The 15,931-nt window shown below is 43.1% G+C and overlaps 1 protein-coding gene across 3 annotated transcripts; it reads right to left on the bottom strand.

Annotated features, from left to right (window-relative positions):
• Nucleotides 1-46: 46 nt before the first annotated feature.
• Nucleotides 47-15,098, bottom strand: iffo1b (intermediate filament family orphan 1b). 3 transcript variants are annotated; one of them, XM_037074934.1, is made up of 9 exons: nucleotides 13,753-15,098; nucleotides 9,343-9,403; nucleotides 8,364-8,459; nucleotides 7,072-7,212; nucleotides 6,792-6,976; nucleotides 6,559-6,685; nucleotides 4,953-5,045; nucleotides 4,302-4,432; nucleotides 47-3,791 (listed from the first exon to the last, which is right to left on the bottom strand). In XM_037074934.1, exons 1-9 carry the CDS (start codon nucleotides 14,706-14,708, stop codon nucleotides 3,692-3,694), a joined length of 1,890 nt encoding a protein of 629 aa, XP_036930829.1. In that variant the 5' UTR covers nucleotides 14,709-15,098; the 3' UTR covers nucleotides 47-3,691. The 3 variants fall into 3 exon arrangements, with proteins under 3 accessions (XP_036930829.1, XP_036930830.1, XP_036930831.1); XM_037074935.1 differs by having other exon boundaries at nucleotides 4,953-5,042; XM_037074936.1 differs by lacking the exons at nucleotides 47-3,791; nucleotides 4,302-4,432; nucleotides 4,953-5,045 and adding an exon at nucleotides 5,355-5,561.
• Nucleotides 15,099-15,931: the final 833 nt, after the last annotated feature.

The following is a 15,931-nucleotide window of genomic DNA, read 5'->3' as shown; positions in this document are numbered from 1 at the left end:
AAGGCTGAATGGAAATACACAAATATAACAAATCATGACACATTCATCTTGTTGCTCAGTTGCATCTTTTATTCTATCAGTCTGTCTTGACACATTACATACTGTAGCTCTGCAGTGAAGCTTGTGTAGCCTAGATTACTGTCTTGATATATAAAGCTGCATAGTCACACATCTGGAGTATTCAGTCAACATCATAATGAGACAAATCCAATCCGAGTGGTTTTGAAAAAAGGCTTCTCCTCTGAAGCGATAAGGGTTTTTTGTCATTGACTGCCTTTGTTTAACATTAAATAGCTAAATACAGCAATTGGGTAATTTCATCTTAATTGAAAACTTGAAGCTGTTTTCTTTTCAGGTGTGTGACTGTGGGCAATCTTCTTCTGCAGTCTTTGAACACAAGTATATATCCAAAGCTATATATATCCTTTACACATATATTATCATAGCCATCAGTACAGTCATTTCGCTAAAGCATTTGCATTTCAGTAGTTTTTTTTTTTTTTTTACTTGAGTTATTTTTAAATTGACTTTATTTGGCAAGTCCATACACTCATAAAGAAAGAGTACCCATGGAAAAGATAACTCCATTGTCATTTGATTTGAATATTTACAATTTTGTCAAAAGACACTTTGGCCTCAAATTTCTCTTGTTAAGTCAATTGGACTTGTTATGTTTCCTTCCTCTTCTTCATGTTGTACATTTGCCCCGGTAAAAGTCTTTTTCTTTTAAAAACACTCACTTTACATATGTAACACCCAGAAACACACACACTGACACATGCATACATAGAGACTCACTCAGTGTGTGAAGGTAAACCTGTACAAAGGAAAATGGTGTGTTTTTATGTCTCACACAGTTCATCTCTGACATCCTCCTTCTGTTCAGTGAAACATTGCGATTAGCGTTCAGCTGATTTCCAACAGCCACACATGCAGGAGTTTATATAGGCTTCAGTTAAACGATCACTCCGAGTGAAATAAAGTCTTCAAGTTGCAGTAGAAGCAGAAGAAAAAAACATTTCACCTGGTTCAAACACACAGAGGAAACTACAGCCAGGACTACGTTTAGTCAACAGTGTCTGATAATACAGCAGTGATAGCAGGGGGCCGTTCCCCTGACAGTTACTGTAGCAGAGTGTCAGAGATAAAGTTGGCTAAATGTGCACAGAAAACATAAATAAAGTAAAAATGAGGTGTTCATGTTAATTTGTTATTCTAGTACCCCACCAGCAACAATGAGGAAAATGTGAGGAAATATGAATTGAAGAAATATAATTTTCTATTTTTACATTTGTCATTACACGTTCTACAAGTAATAGTGCTGATTGTTTCATTTACATTTTTGCTTTGCTCTTCCTTTCTATGTGCAAACGTCTACAGGCTCAAAAATAGGTTTAGTTATATACATCAAGCACCTTGGTGAAATAGCTTCGGCAGCTATGTTTAGTCATTCCTTTTTTTTTTTTTGTCCCCAGCAACTTCCTGTTGGTTCCTCAATCTGACCATTTTATTTTGGCACTCAGCAGCTAATTTCTTTTACTATCCTCACACGACCTTCAGCTCAACCATGCAGCTCCGCTTGAACCTGATCCGTTTCTAATGGAAGCATTCTGTAGCATTCACACAGGACGTTTCTTGCCTGAGTGTCAGTGACACAGAGAGCACAGGGAACTGACTCAAGATCGGCTTTGAGAGGGTGCTACTGAGTTTTAACAGCACAGGACGAAGACTGTGGCTACATTTAGAACTGAAAACAACACCTTTATGTTTCGTATGAAGCACCAGGAAGAGAAATTACACACCTCAAAATAGGGATGAGCAATATAGTGTCTTTTTGTAGCCAGTAATTACCTGCTTCTCACTGGCGATAAGATAAACACCAGTTTTATATTTTTGGATTCTAAAAAGTAGTTCCTAACCTGTCCACAGCCCTAATAATGTATGTTAAAACACATAGTCTTTGTGTCCTCCTCTCTAAACCTTTTGTGGAACATTCATTGCAAGTTGCAATCATGCTGTCTTCCTCTGAAAATGTAAATAAACGTGCATGCCGGCGCTGACATGATGACTGGTGCTGCAGTTTGATGTCATGAGTCCGACGACAACATGCTGCACCTGTTGTTGTTGTTGTTCTTCTTCCGTGTTTATTGGTGGATCACGAACCAACATTAAAGGTTCATATTAACACCTACTGTATCAGAGTGTGTACATGCTGCGCTTAAGTCAGTGAAAGCAACTTGGCTTTATATTAACGGCTCTACTTATCAATTACAGTTTAATTTTCAGCAGATAATTGATCAGTCCAGTATATATTGTGCGCCTCGAACTATTTACCTGTGTTGTTCGACGCATTTCAGATGTGGTTTTTTTGTTATATGATATAAACATTGTTTAACGGGTTGGGGTTCTAACTTTCCTTAAAAATGCTTCTGCTTCTACTTAGTTACAGTCACTGAGAAATAGATGTCGGTGCCTCCGTCTGGTTTCCACGTCCTAAACCTGACACCGAAATCATTTTTAAAGCCAATAATGTAATTACTGTTAAAATGTTGTTTTTTTGAATTGCAGTGATTGAACTGTGATATCTATAAATCATAGGTTTAATGCAATGTTTAGGATCGAGGAGCTCCAAAGCACTCAAACTCTAGTTTTTAGAGAACTCCAGAATAATCTTATTAAAGGTAGTGGCACGTTTTATTTGCCTGTTGCTATAACTACCAGGGAAACACCAGAGGATATAGTGGGAGGTGAGGAAGGAAGTCGGCGAGGGTGACTTCACCTAACATGAGTAAAACTTGCCCTCATCCTTGAACTTTTTTGCCTCTGTCACACCATTTTCAACAAGCAATGACAAAGTCAATGACTCCCATGATCCCACGCTACTTCACGACGTCATGAAACTTTCGGTCTTTTGGTTTCAATGCAGCTGAAGTTACATACTGCGCGTTTAAGGTTTGCCTGTGATTTAGTCTCTTAGCGTACGTACACAAGCTCAGAAGCTGCAGCTGTAAGGCAGTTAAATGCTGAATCATGACATCTTGCTAGACATTGAAGACTCACACTCATCATTATTGACGCCAAAGTTGCTGATCATACTCATACTGATAATTCACTTGTTACCTCTAGGACAACCTTTGTTGCACAACTCAGACCATCCTGCTCTTTTTTCTACGTGTTTACTGTTAGGTAAATAATCAGCCTGTAAATTGGTGTGAAATGGACATGAGGTTCCTCGCTCGATTAGCTGAGAGTCATCCACTACTCTTTTAGTTGTGCGTGTCTCACTATACAACAAGACAAGAACAGCAATGATAAATTCAGAGCTGCAACATTCTGAATCTTCACAGGACAAACATTCATAAGATTCAACTTTCTTACATACAAAATTACAGGGTCCAGCTATGAGAAGAGCTCGCCCCTCTGCAGGGCAGTGACATCTGCACGAAGGAGTCAGGACCAAAAAAAAAAAAAAAACCATCAGCTCTGCTGCTCAATCACAGTTCAAATGCTCAAAGTCTCCTTCAATGACCAAAGCTGACCACAGGAAGAATAAACAGCATGACTCAGTAAATCAAAAGGTCTGTATGTAAACACGGTGTTGCCATAGTTACAGGTGTGTATTGCGATGGTGCGGTGCTGAAGCTGGACGCAGCAGAGGTCACGTCCCCTTTGCTGCCGGATGGAGGAAGTGTCAAGACCTCGGCACACTCGAGGAGGATGGTGGAGATGCTGAAGAGCGGTCGCTCTCTCTCTGTTCGCTGTCGTCCGTGGACGCAGGTGCTGCAGGGTTACTATGAAGAAGACATACATGTTTATGTAGTACCGGAAAAAGGAGGAGTGACACTTCCCTTCATTTCCATCTTGTAGATTCATAGAATTAGGAAGGTTCCTCAAAAAATGTTACAGCATGCAAAAATGTCAAATTAGTTCAAAAGCGAGCCAACAATTCCACACACAGGAAGAACAAAATTTCATATGTATAAATCAGTTCCTTAAAGGAAAAAAATGAACTGAAAGCTGAAACTCAAGCACTGCTAACAAACTCAAGATAACTAACAGACTGAAATGTAGTTGATTGTAGATATATATATTTACTTAAATTTTTATCTTTTCAGAGACTTTGCAGGCCCGATTCGTTAAAATTCATGGACTTAAGGTAAAGTGTTACTGTAGGAAACTAAAGGTCCTGTAAAATAAAACTTTAGCTAAAGAAACAAAATGGAGGGACAGAATCCAGTGTGTGTGTGTGTGTGTGTGTGTGTGTGTGTGTGTGTGTGTGTGTGTGTGTGTGTGAGCGTCACCTGTCTCCAGTCTGAGTGATGAGTCTCCTGCAGGTCTCCATCTGAACATCCAGGCCTCTCTTCATGGAGCACATCTCCATGTACTCGTGCAGGTGTCGGTTCATGTCACTCTTTGCCGTGGCCAGTTCCAGCTGGAGTCAGAAAACACGCAGTCAGACATATTGAGAATGTGTGTTTCCCATTAAGAGTTTGTTTGATCTGCGCAATGATGAGGCGCCGGCAACATGCAGGACACGTTACTGCGGCTAAGCTTCACATGCCTTTTATGTCCGTGGAAAGACCCATTTCTCAAGATGTTAAATTAGTTATGTCGGAGATTAAAAGAAAATATGCACTACAAAGCAATTTAACAAGAAAACAGTAAGGACAGATGTATCACGAGGCTTGATTGGGGAATTTATCAAAGCAACATGATGCACTGTTAAAGATGAACAAGTCAGAAACAAAAACAGAAGAACTGTGTCACACTTAATGATGAGCCATGGCTTAAATGTGCAGGCAACAGAGCAGGACAAAAGCCTAACACGCAGCTATAAGCCAGAAAAAAAAAAAAAGCTCTTGAGCTCAACACACAATGCAAAGAGCACAATAAAAAAGTGAAAGTACTATTGTAGCTATTTGTAATTTAGAAATAAGGAGCAAGTGTCTGACCTCAATCTGGTCAATTGTCTCTTGGTATTCCTTCTCCCGGGACTTGAAAAGACATTCAGTGTCATTAATCACCTGTTCCAGACAGTCCTCCTGCTGGAGAGAAAGAGACTTTGAGTGTGGGTGGAGGTGTAAATCTATGTGAGATAATGTAGAAATGTTCAGCAGCAGTGTGTGTGTGTGTGCATCATCAGAGCACGGCTGGTTTTATGCTCCAGCAGCTCAGATTTCACCGACTTATGCAGCTGCACCCTGCAGACTGTTCGGATACCGTGCAGCCGCTGAATGAAAACAAACACCTACATGCATTTCTTGGAAACAAACACACTGTACACCAATACAAGCCAGACAATGCAATCTGCCTCAGTGTGTGTGTGTGTGTGTGTGTGCCTGTGTGTGTGTGTGTGTGTGTGGTGTTCTGTCCTCAAATGGCCCAGCCACAGTGGAGCTGTGAAGGTCAGTGGATTCGAATGGACGTCAACTCTCATGACATCAGAACTTTAAAAGCTTCACTGAAATCTGAACCACCAATTTCAACACGCATGCAGCCGCCTGTAGGATGACGAGTGATAAAGTGCACAGGCTGATTCTGCTCTCTCAGCGTCGTCCTTTCTGAGAATTACACACATTGACTGAGTCAGACATGCACTGCCTCTGTAAGCCGGGCAGTAGGGATGGGAGAAAAAAATATTCTTATATTCTGGCTCGAAAGATAAAATAAAATTTAAAACCCAATTCTCAACATTATGATCACTGATAACAGACCGGCTGTAAGACTCTTTTGTCTTATGTCTTATGGCTGAATCAAGTGGATGGTGAAACATAACAAACACTCTATTTCTCCATGGGCATTAATGAAGTATTTGTATTGCATCGCATAGTATAATTCTTGAGATGTGGGAGGATGGTTGAGAAGGCCAGGTGGCTGTCCTTCACATATCGCAAGAAACTCATGAATCCAATCAGGTTTGTTGCTGAAAACCCAGGGAAGTCGAATTTGGAGCACCGTTCTGTGCAGCAGTGGGGCTGTGGCTCCAGCACTCTGGCTTCCTGGACTTAGTACACAAATCCTAACTGATTCAAAAAACTCCAAAAATGTTCTTCTTTATAATCTTAAAAACACACAAAGTGAAAGATTTTAAACTAATGGAACATCACTCTACAGATGAGGTTTTCATACCAGAGGAAGCAACGCACCTCCGCACGTGATCTCATGGAGATAAGCTCCGTAAAGTTCATTTATATGTCGCAGCTGTTGTGTTGGATTGCATGACTCGTGGATTGCATGAGGTGTTGCTTTTGGTTTATAATAGAAAGCTGTGTCACATTTCCTCATTTAAATGTCTAAAACTAACAGTTTTTTTTGTTTGTTTTTGTTTTCATCAAATTATCCCATGTGTTTCCTACAATGATCAAACTCAGAGAAGTCCAGATTTTTTTTATTCAAGGTAATGTCTTGATGCGTCAGAGAGGGAGGAAAACTTTAAAGCATTACGTTACAATGCAGACAGCAACTCCCATAATCTCACGCTACTTCAAGACATCATCAAGTTATTAAAAACCAGAGCTCAGAGATCTGATTAGAGTGACACATGTGACTGCAGCCTACCTCTCCTGGTGGGTGGGTGGGGTCAGGAGGTAAAGTGCATCCTGGGAAGTCTTCCCAAAGAAGCAGCGTCTCCTCAGTTTCCTCCCAGGCCAGACTGTCACAGTCATCCTCAAACTCACATTCACGCCTTAAAACAAAAACAGACATACACACGTCGGAATGTAATTAGCCAAAGTGCAGGACTGAAGGACAGCGACACTGCACTTATCGCATCTCAAAGTCAGGTCACTCACAGTTGGTTCAGCATCCTCTGCATCTCCTCATTGATCTGATTGGCCGATGAACTGCAGTGCTCTTCGTCTTTGACCACGCCCCCGTCGCTCTCGGAGCCGCTGACTGGTTTGTCACAGTCGCTGCCATTCAAGGACAGGGGCGTTTGTTTCCGGTGGCAGTTCAGGGGAGATTGATTGTTTGGAACCTGCAGGGGAATATTCAGGATTCAGACCAACGACATCAACATCTACAGCACAAACCTTCACAGTAAGCAGACTTGATAAATGAACTTCCTAGTACCTGGTACATCTGGATCACATCCTCACAGTTCCTCTGCTGAGCTACGTCACAGAGACGAGCAGTGATGTCGATCCTGCGGCAGATGTCCATGTCCACCTTCATGGCTTTCTCCTGGATCTTACTGTCCAACTCTGATAGGTTCTACAGAGAGGATGGAGGGAACCAGATGAGACAGAGAAAAGGGAAAACTTTCACAGATTTTTAAGTCAATGAAGAGATGAAATGAAGAAAAGAAAAACAACAACCAAGCTAGTCTGCAGGTGTAAATATGAGTCAGTTGATAATAGGTGGACTGGTGCTGTAGCCCAGCATCACGCGGTAAAAAGGTTTGTCATTGGTCCAGTAGATCGCTTCAGCTTTAAAATTGCAACTTTTATCAAAGTAGCATCTGTTTTTGCCACTGACGGACTCCCACTGTCGTTCTGAAGCGTCTGACAACATTATGGAATCCTCACAGATATAAACCTTTTTATTTGAGTGTAAAATCCTTTTCATTTAACCAGAAAGAGACGCTACGCCGATCTCACCAAATCCACCGGACTCTAGTTACAGAAACATTAATCTCATCATCGTAAGGCAGACTTCATTTAAACTCAGCAGGTTTGGCTTCCCACTGTTACGACAACATCCGGTTTGGTCAAAATTAAACCCTTAATTCACCACATTAGGTGTGTGAAAGTCGAGGAAAGGAGCAAGAGGGAGGGCAGACATCACTGTTAGCAGTAAGGGGGGAACACAAGTGTGTAGAACCATAATATTTTCCCATCAAACAACGAACCATCTTTATTTTAATGTTAATGATAAAATCACAATTTCTCTCTATCTTTCCCTCAACATTATCAAACACTAATAACACGGATAACAATCTGAGCCAGTCAGGCAATTTTAGTGGACCTCAAAAGTAATGTTGTAGCCAGGCACAGCTGTGGGCTCAGGTCATCTACTGGACCGACTCCAAAACCTTTTGTACTCATTAGTCAGGTGGTCAGACAGTCCGTTGGAGGGGTCCTCCTCGTAAAGGTCTAGCTAAAAAAACAAGCCGGAGATGGATAAACACCTCCCAGGGATCTCTTTCCACTGGCAACCTAAAGTTAATGGATTATTAATGATGTATAAACCATCAACTGGTTCACTGACACTCAAAACATGAGTCATGATGGAGTTTTGTTTTAGCTATCACACTCAAGCCATCAGTTTCAACTTTTAAAGCTTTTGCACAGGGTTTTTTAGTAACAATACATCATAATATGATTCAGCTTTAGTGGTTTAAAGGAGTTGAATGCTGGGCTCACATTGCTCATGAGCCCTTTGAAGAGAACCAGCTCTGCCTTCAGCTGCTGAACTCTGAGAGCCAGCTCGTCCTGACAGCCTTCACTCTCCTGCAGGTCCTGCACACATAGAGAAAGCCATGAACACCACATGTGAACAGTACACGTAAGTGCACACACACCAACACACACACACACACAGCGGGCCTGACACGTCACTGGATACTAGTCTACCTCAGCAAACTCTACAAAAACATCGTAAATCCTAAAAGCATAATCTTCTCAGGGGAGCAGCAGATTTGACTGATGGCATCATAATTCTCTCTTCTCCATGATGACTTATTCATACATAAGTGCGCTGCAACCCCGGTCCGGCTTTTTCAAGTTCTCAGCTGGTGGTTTTCTGCTTGTGGTCTCATGTCAGTGTGGTTCTGCAGGCAAAATGGTGTCAGGTGCAGATTCCTGGCAATGAAGTATGCACACACGTGCACACACCTACCCACCCACACAGGAAATCAACAAAGCATTGGTTGGAAAGAAGCACAAATATAACAGCAGGTGTCAGATAAAAAAAAAAAAAAAATCAAAAAAAAAACAAAGCTCTATTCTATTCAGAAGACAAGATTCTTTTAAATGAGAAGCATGTTCATGAGTTGAAGAAAAGCAATTATAAAAGAGTGCAGCAGCTTTGAATGAGTCAGGACTTTAATCAACGTAATAATGATAGATGTTGCAGAGAGGAGATGATCGGTGCCATCACAGTGAGAGCTTACCGCCTCCCGCAGCTGCACTTTGCTCTGTATGTAAACCAGATCATCACTTTGATGAGAACAAAAACATCCGAGATATTTAACCAATGACCGGAAAACTCGCCTGGTAGCTGGCTGTCACCACTTACAATTCATTTTGGTTGTTTTAATGAGCCATGCTGCTGTCAAACCTATCAAACAAACAAACATGAAGACAGGAGACGCTTTGATTAAGACACACGGCATAACGTTACCTCCTGTAGGTCGCCAATTTTCTGCTGCAGATCCATCCTCATGGTGTATTCTTCTTCCCATCTAAGAGACACACAAAAAAAGTAGAAAACAATCTTTTAGTGTTTATCTTAATGTAAAGAAAGAGACAGAAAACATACATGCCATGGGTTACATTCATTACTGTGTAGATATAATCATGTGACGTGTGTATTCGGCCCCATGTGCACACGAGCAGGTATAAATGGACCCATGACTGAACTACTTCAGAGGTGTTAAAGGTAATAAAAGGCTTAAATCTTCTTGTCTTGCCAGACCACCACAATGTGACAATCTCCTCCTTGACACCTGTCATCACATGACGCAGGCATTCAAAATCCTCCAGAAAGAAGACAGATTATAGAAATAGATGATTGGCTTATCAGCAGCAGCGTTTGCTGAAGCTGTGACCTTTGACAGACTCTGTAATGCTGACACTGTTCATCTGCCGAAACAGAAACAACAATGAGCTGCTATTGGTGCATCGTACAGCATCTTCTACTGACATACTAGGATCTGACTGGACACTTAATACACTTAAAAGTTCAAGTAGCGCCATGGCGCCGTGTTTCTGTGTGTGAGTTGTCATGGTTTCACACCATTCCACTGATCCACACCGATAGAATGCAGCAATGAACCAGCAAGGACAAGGAAGACGGACCCGCCAGCAAGTAAACATGGAAACAGAACTGCTGAAGCCCGGTTCCAAATTCTCTGATCCATCAGAAACAAACGCCTCTGAGCTTAATAATTCCTTGCCATCAATGCTGGCATGTTTTTTCTGACAGTTGTTCATTACAAAACAATGACACCACACTCATGCTGCTCCTTGCTGGAAACAACAAGGAGGAGTCATGCCAGAGAGGAAGAAATCATGGCTTCATTTCACCGAGAAAGATGACAACAGTGTCATTGTTGTAATGTCTGTGAAATGGTCATTTCAAGCAAGGGTGGAACACCAGCAGTGAGCTGAAACATCCATCTACACAGCCTAAATTCCAGGAACGCCTGCATGCTTCGCAGATTCCTCTTTGACTAGAAAAAAAAACTCTAGTTGAAATCTATCATGTCCATTTGTGACTTTCTTAATACAGACAATGTAACATCCATCCGATCAACTCACAAACTCAAACACTCCAATATCATGACTCTGAGCTCACATTTGCCAATGATGCGACATGTATTGATAAACGTGTGTCTGCGTCATCGTTTCGAAAAATCTGTTTCTGCGCGCTCAGAAATAAATACAGACATCAGAGTTTCTAAATATCTTCACCCAGGAAAGATCACGTGTTGCCGAACTGGCACGCTAAAAAGCAAACAATCAGAAATCAGTCAGGGAATCAATAAAGATCAGACTGATTAGCAGAATTGACAGTGCCACTGACATCAATAAAAATATAAAATCCTTTGCAAATGTTTTAGGAAGGAAACCTACTCAAGGACACACACACAGCATTTTTGCATGTAAGACTGAAGGTCAACATAACTTTTGTTTGTTTACAAGAAAACTCCACATGTCAACTTTAAAATCGCCCTATAAAACTGCATTTCTGCATCAGTCAACACCAAATGCGAGTGGAGGAATGACACAAGCACTAGAGGCTGACCGTCAAGTGCTGGATTTTCATTTTAAATGCACAGGAACTGCAGCTGGACTTCAAATCTGACCGAATCTGCATGAATCTGAGCTTTGACCCATCTAAAAGCCTGAGTGCAGATCCTACATGTGACTTCATATAACACACGTGCCCAGGTTGGGGGGGGGGGGACATCCACTCCCTGCAGAGTCTGTAGCTTCTTATATATACGCTCTTTGAAATGCAGAATGCTGCGGCACGTCTACACCTATAGGGAATACTAAATCTGAAAGAAACTGAGTCATGAAGCAGGAGCTGTTGTTGTCGAAGAGGAGGCTTGTTTGATCGGTAAGGTGAGAGCGTGCAGAAAGCAGAGAAGTGCTTCCTTCTGCAAGCCAAGCCCCCGTCCGGCCGTTACAGCTTGCAGTGCATGCTGCATTGCAGATACAGCGTGGAGAGTGGAGAGGGGAGAGGGGGGGTGCGCAGTGGGAAAAGAGGGGGAGAGGAAGTGTTCAGCGTGTGAGGTTTCTCCGAGAAAGAGAAGGTGAAACTGTGGTGGGCAGAGTGGAAGGATTAGGGGACAGAAAGGTGGTAAAGAAGAGCTGGAAGAGTGGAAAAAAATAAGACGGAATAAAGACGGAAAATGCACCAAAATCTTTAAGAACAAATTGGAAACATAGGTGGTTATGAAGACCCTCAAATAGATTGAAAATGACTCACAGGGGCAACAAAAAGCATTTCATCATCGGACTGAGATCTGTAATAAATATCTAACTGCATCAGTAATGGTCATGAATCTGAAGGAGTGAGTTTTACTTGGAAGGAACAGACTTAAATGTCCCCATTGTACCGAAGGTAAACCTACACCTACAGCTGGCTCACAGAGGCTGAGGAACAGCCCAGAGCCCGAACAGAAACTGACTGAACACTGAGTGGGACAAACAAAAACAAACACAAACTAAAATTTCAACTTCCTGTAAGAGAAGTCAGTAAAAAAAAATCATCCACTCTTGGGTCTCTACGTACAGTTACAGTTACGTGTCTGGTGTCACACACTCCTGGGCAGTTTGCTTCACAAAGAGCCCACTGTGCTGCGGTCGGTATCTCCTCTGTGAAGAATGCATGGCTGCTCATTTGGACCTAACACGAGGGAATTCAGTGCTGAGTGCGCTGCAACATGGAGGGAGCTCACGCAGGCCTCATAACACATAACCAAAGTCACAACAAGTCGACTGGACGTGGGCTGACTTCTCCGAGAAAGACAGTGAACAGTGATCACCTGTGTGACACACTGTTGTAAACTGGCATGCTGGCGATTAATAAGAAGTCAGTGTGTGTTCGGGGAAGTTCTGTTTGACACGTTATCAACGATCAATTGTTCTGTGTATAAAATGTTGTTAAAAAAGTCTGAAATGCCCTTTAGAGTGTCCCAGAGCTGAGAATGACGTCATCGAATTGCTCATGTCCTTCCAGAATGCAAAAATATGAATTCAGTTGCGGTATTAATCTGAGCAACACGTTCACATTCATCAAGTTAGAATGATATCTCTCATTGTCCATAATGAGTCCAACAGTGTTTTAGGAGTGCGATGCAGACCGGTGGACTGCTTTTTAAAATTACCCACAATGCAACATAGCGACTGAGTGACATCACTGGAGGCAATTTAAGACCCTAAGACCTGTAAACACACTTTGGATGTGTAAAATTGGTGGAGTAACCCTTTAACTAAAAAAGATTATTATATTCCATCTCTCTCTCCCTGTCTCTCACTGTCTTTTTTATCCTGAGAGGTATGAAATGTTTTTTTTTATCTATTTAGGTTGTTAATTAAGGTTATGATAATTTATATATGTTTGTATGTATTTGTATTTGTGTTTGGTGTTGTTTTAGTGCAGTTTTGGTGATGTCTTCATCATTTTTGTCAGTTCCTTGGTGAGTTATGTGACGTGATTGTTAATAAAAGAAAAAAACAGAACAAATGTCTTGGTGCTGTTAAATTGGGCTGCGGCTAACCATTAGTTTCATCGTCAGTTAATCTGTAGTTTGTTTTCTGGATTAATCTGTTAATTGTTTGGTCTATACAGTGTCAGAAGATGTCGATCAGTGTGACGTCTTCACATGTCTCGTTCTGTCCTAAAACATTCAGTTTGTTGTGATAGAGCAAAGAAACCAGAAAACGTAACTTACTCAACTCAAAACTTACTCAGACCGATTAATCTGTTATTAAGCAGCTAATAGTTAAAACATTGATCAGATCTACAGTTAAAGCACCGTAGGTGTGTCTCAGTGAGAGGCCTGTCTGGACCCCCTCCTGGATTTGTCTTTAGATGACATCATCAGTACCTCTCTCATCAAGATGAAAACCTCAGCAGGTTGCTGTTTAATCATCATGAACCCTGTTTGTGTGGATTTTCCCTGATATTCCTGTAACTGAGCCACCCATGGGTGAGTCATGGAGCTTTGAAGTGAACATTTGTGCCACAGACTGATCTTCACACCTCTCTTTTAAGCTCTGACCTTCATTCTTCTTTATATTTAGCTCATGACAGGTGGTTTTTTTTTTTTTTTTATCTCCAGCCGCAGCACCTGCCTCAGCGGTCAGCCATGAAGTGGATGCAGGGTCAGGCTGGAGGTGATGGATTGATGGATGGATGGACGGATGGAGCGGCTTAGTGCTGACTCTGCTTGTGGTGGAGACGGCTGGGCTGCAGCTGCTTTATGGCTCCAAAGTAGAACATTACAGACTCATAAGAAGGATACATGTGCCCTGCAGGCATGTTACAAGCACAATAAGAGGCTTTCACTCCATTTACCTGCGTTTGTACTCGTCCCTTTCCCTCTTCACTTTGGCCAGGACGTTGTACAGCGCCCTTATCTCAGGGGTGATGGTGTCAATCTGGACCCCGACACCATCGGGGTGCATCCAGGACACTCCCGGGCTGGTCAGACGCTCCGCACCGGGCCCAAACTTGCGGGTGTGGTTGTAGGACCAGATGGTGCCTGGGAGGAAGCGTGGAGGAGGGTTGGTGGAGGTCCCCTGGGCTGTGGTGGCGGAAGAAGTGTTGAGGAGGGTCTTAGGGCCCGAGCCAGGGGAGTCCACACAGGGAGAGGACTGGCTGATGGTGATGGATGGGTTACAGGTGTTTGTCTGGGCTGAGCTGGAGTTCTCAGCTGCAGGTGGGAACAGCGTCGTGGGCCTCCTGGCTGAGTTGTTGGTGTTGTGGAAGGGGAGGGAGCCGGGCCTGAGCGGTATGGTCCCCACAAACCCTGTCTGCACACCTGTCTCCTGGGTCTCACAGCATCCACCCTGGCAGCCCTTGTTGGCATCCAGCGCCTGTTGCAGCTGCTTCTCCAAAATCTTATTCCTGCGCTCCAACTCGTGCACTTTGGCCAAAAAGCATCGGAACCTCAGGTTGAGGGTTTTCAGGACGCTGATGTTGGACCCCAGGTCGTTTCTCAGAGCCATGGCTGCGGGGGGGTGCGGCACGGCGCGGGACTGGTAGTGGCTGCTTGGGTGGAGGTAAGGGGAGGTCTGTGAGGGTGCGGTGAAGTCAGGCCCCGGCTGATCAGGCCCGGAGCCAGGCTGCTCACCCAGGAGGAAAGACGCCGCGTCCGGTCCACCGAAAACGGCGTCGGGGAGGAGGCCTGAGGGGGAGTCTGGGTGTCCGGGAGTGTGGCTCTGCTGCGGATGCTGTTGGAGATGCGTATTGGCCCCCAACAAAGGATTCATGCTATGGTATGGAAAACTAAAGCGCTGCAGATCTGGCATGAACACGGACGGGAATTATCTTGTTCCAAATGACTGAATGGATAATAAATAGCCGCTAAACTTGTCCTAGCGCCGTGCGCACAGAGAAAGCCAGTATTTACCTGCTTATATAACCGCCTCTAAATAAGAATCTGATCCTTAAAGCTGAGGGGATCTTAACGTCGGCTGGTGGATCCGTGATCCTTCCTTCACCGTCCGCAAACTAAACATCAAATAAGCGGCTCAGGACGAGGCTGCGAGCAGGGAGCGCACCACGGGACCCGAGCCCAGCCTCGGTCAGATGCTCTGCAAAACAAACGCGAGTTAACGAAGGAAAAAAGACGCAGAGCGTGAATGAATAACAATGAAATCCAGTGTCACCGCGTCACTGAAGTTCTGGCAACAAGATGTGACCGCAGGCTGGAGGAGAGCTGCGGGATTGGAGGAGAGAGGCTACCGTAAATACCCGACTAGAGGCGCGCCGATCCGTTAACTCTTTGTTTTCTGTGGAATACGACACTGAACAGGGCTGGACCTCTGAGACAGCAGCCAAACAGGAGTGACAGACACAAACTAGAGTACAGTCTTTAAAAGCTACATAAAGCACTTTTTAAAAAATGACTTTATCCAAGGTTTGATTAGGTTGTTAACCGTGCAGCTCCGCCAAAACACAGGAGCCAGCACATCTCATGTTCACTGTTTGTGATCATTTGATCACTGGATTAAATTATCTGGAACTTTATGGAAAATTTATGGAAATTTATGAACTGACACGGTAATTAGAGCTGCGATTAGTCATTTCATTACTGTTTCAGTCATTTTTTTTTTTATTCATTAATTTCAGAAATGTCCCTTTTCCAGCTTCTTAAAGGGACAGTTCACCCAAAACTCAGAAGTATACAGGCTTGATTTCACCTTAGCTATAGCGCCATACATCCATCTAGATCAGTGTTTCTCAAACGTATTCAGAAAAGGGACAGTTGAACCAAATAAGAAAAAGTCTCACTGACCACCTACAGTTAAAGTAACGGGATTTTCATGTAAATATCAGTTAAGTCTCTATCAATCATAGACTGAGTTAACACAACGATCACTGTTGACGAAGGTTCTCAGTCATCCAGGTCACGGTGATTCTACGTGCTGTATCGCAGGCAGCTGGACATGTTTCAGTTGCTGAGAGTCATTAAGGACACTTGTGAGCTGCATGTTGGTGCTGGTGATGTGTGTTGAGCCAGACGATGTAT

The sequence above is a fragment of the Acanthopagrus latus genome, chromosome 17 (genome assembly GCF_904848185.1).
Source record: "Acanthopagrus latus isolate v.2019 chromosome 17, fAcaLat1.1, whole genome shotgun sequence".
Taxonomy (NCBI): Eukaryota; Metazoa; Chordata; class Actinopteri; order Spariformes; family Sparidae; genus Acanthopagrus; species Acanthopagrus latus.
The sequence above is the reverse complement of the archived record's forward strand: the minus strand, read 5'-3'. Positions and strand labels throughout refer to the sequence as shown.

Excerpts from the sequence above, each read along its gene's own strand:
- iffo1b (XM_037074934.1), bottom strand. The coding sequence starts at position 14,708 with ATGCCAGATCTGCAGCGCTTTAGTTTTCCATACCATAGCATGAATCCT. Across the intron at positions 6,686-6,791 it reads CAGAGGATGCTGAACCAACT|GCGTGAATGTGAGTTTGAGG; the intron begins GTGAGTGACCTG and ends TTTTGTTTTAAG. Across the intron at positions 4,433-4,952 it reads AGACAATTGACCAGATTGAG|CTGGAACTGGCCACGGCAAA; the intron begins GTCAGACACTTG and ends TTCTGACTCCAG.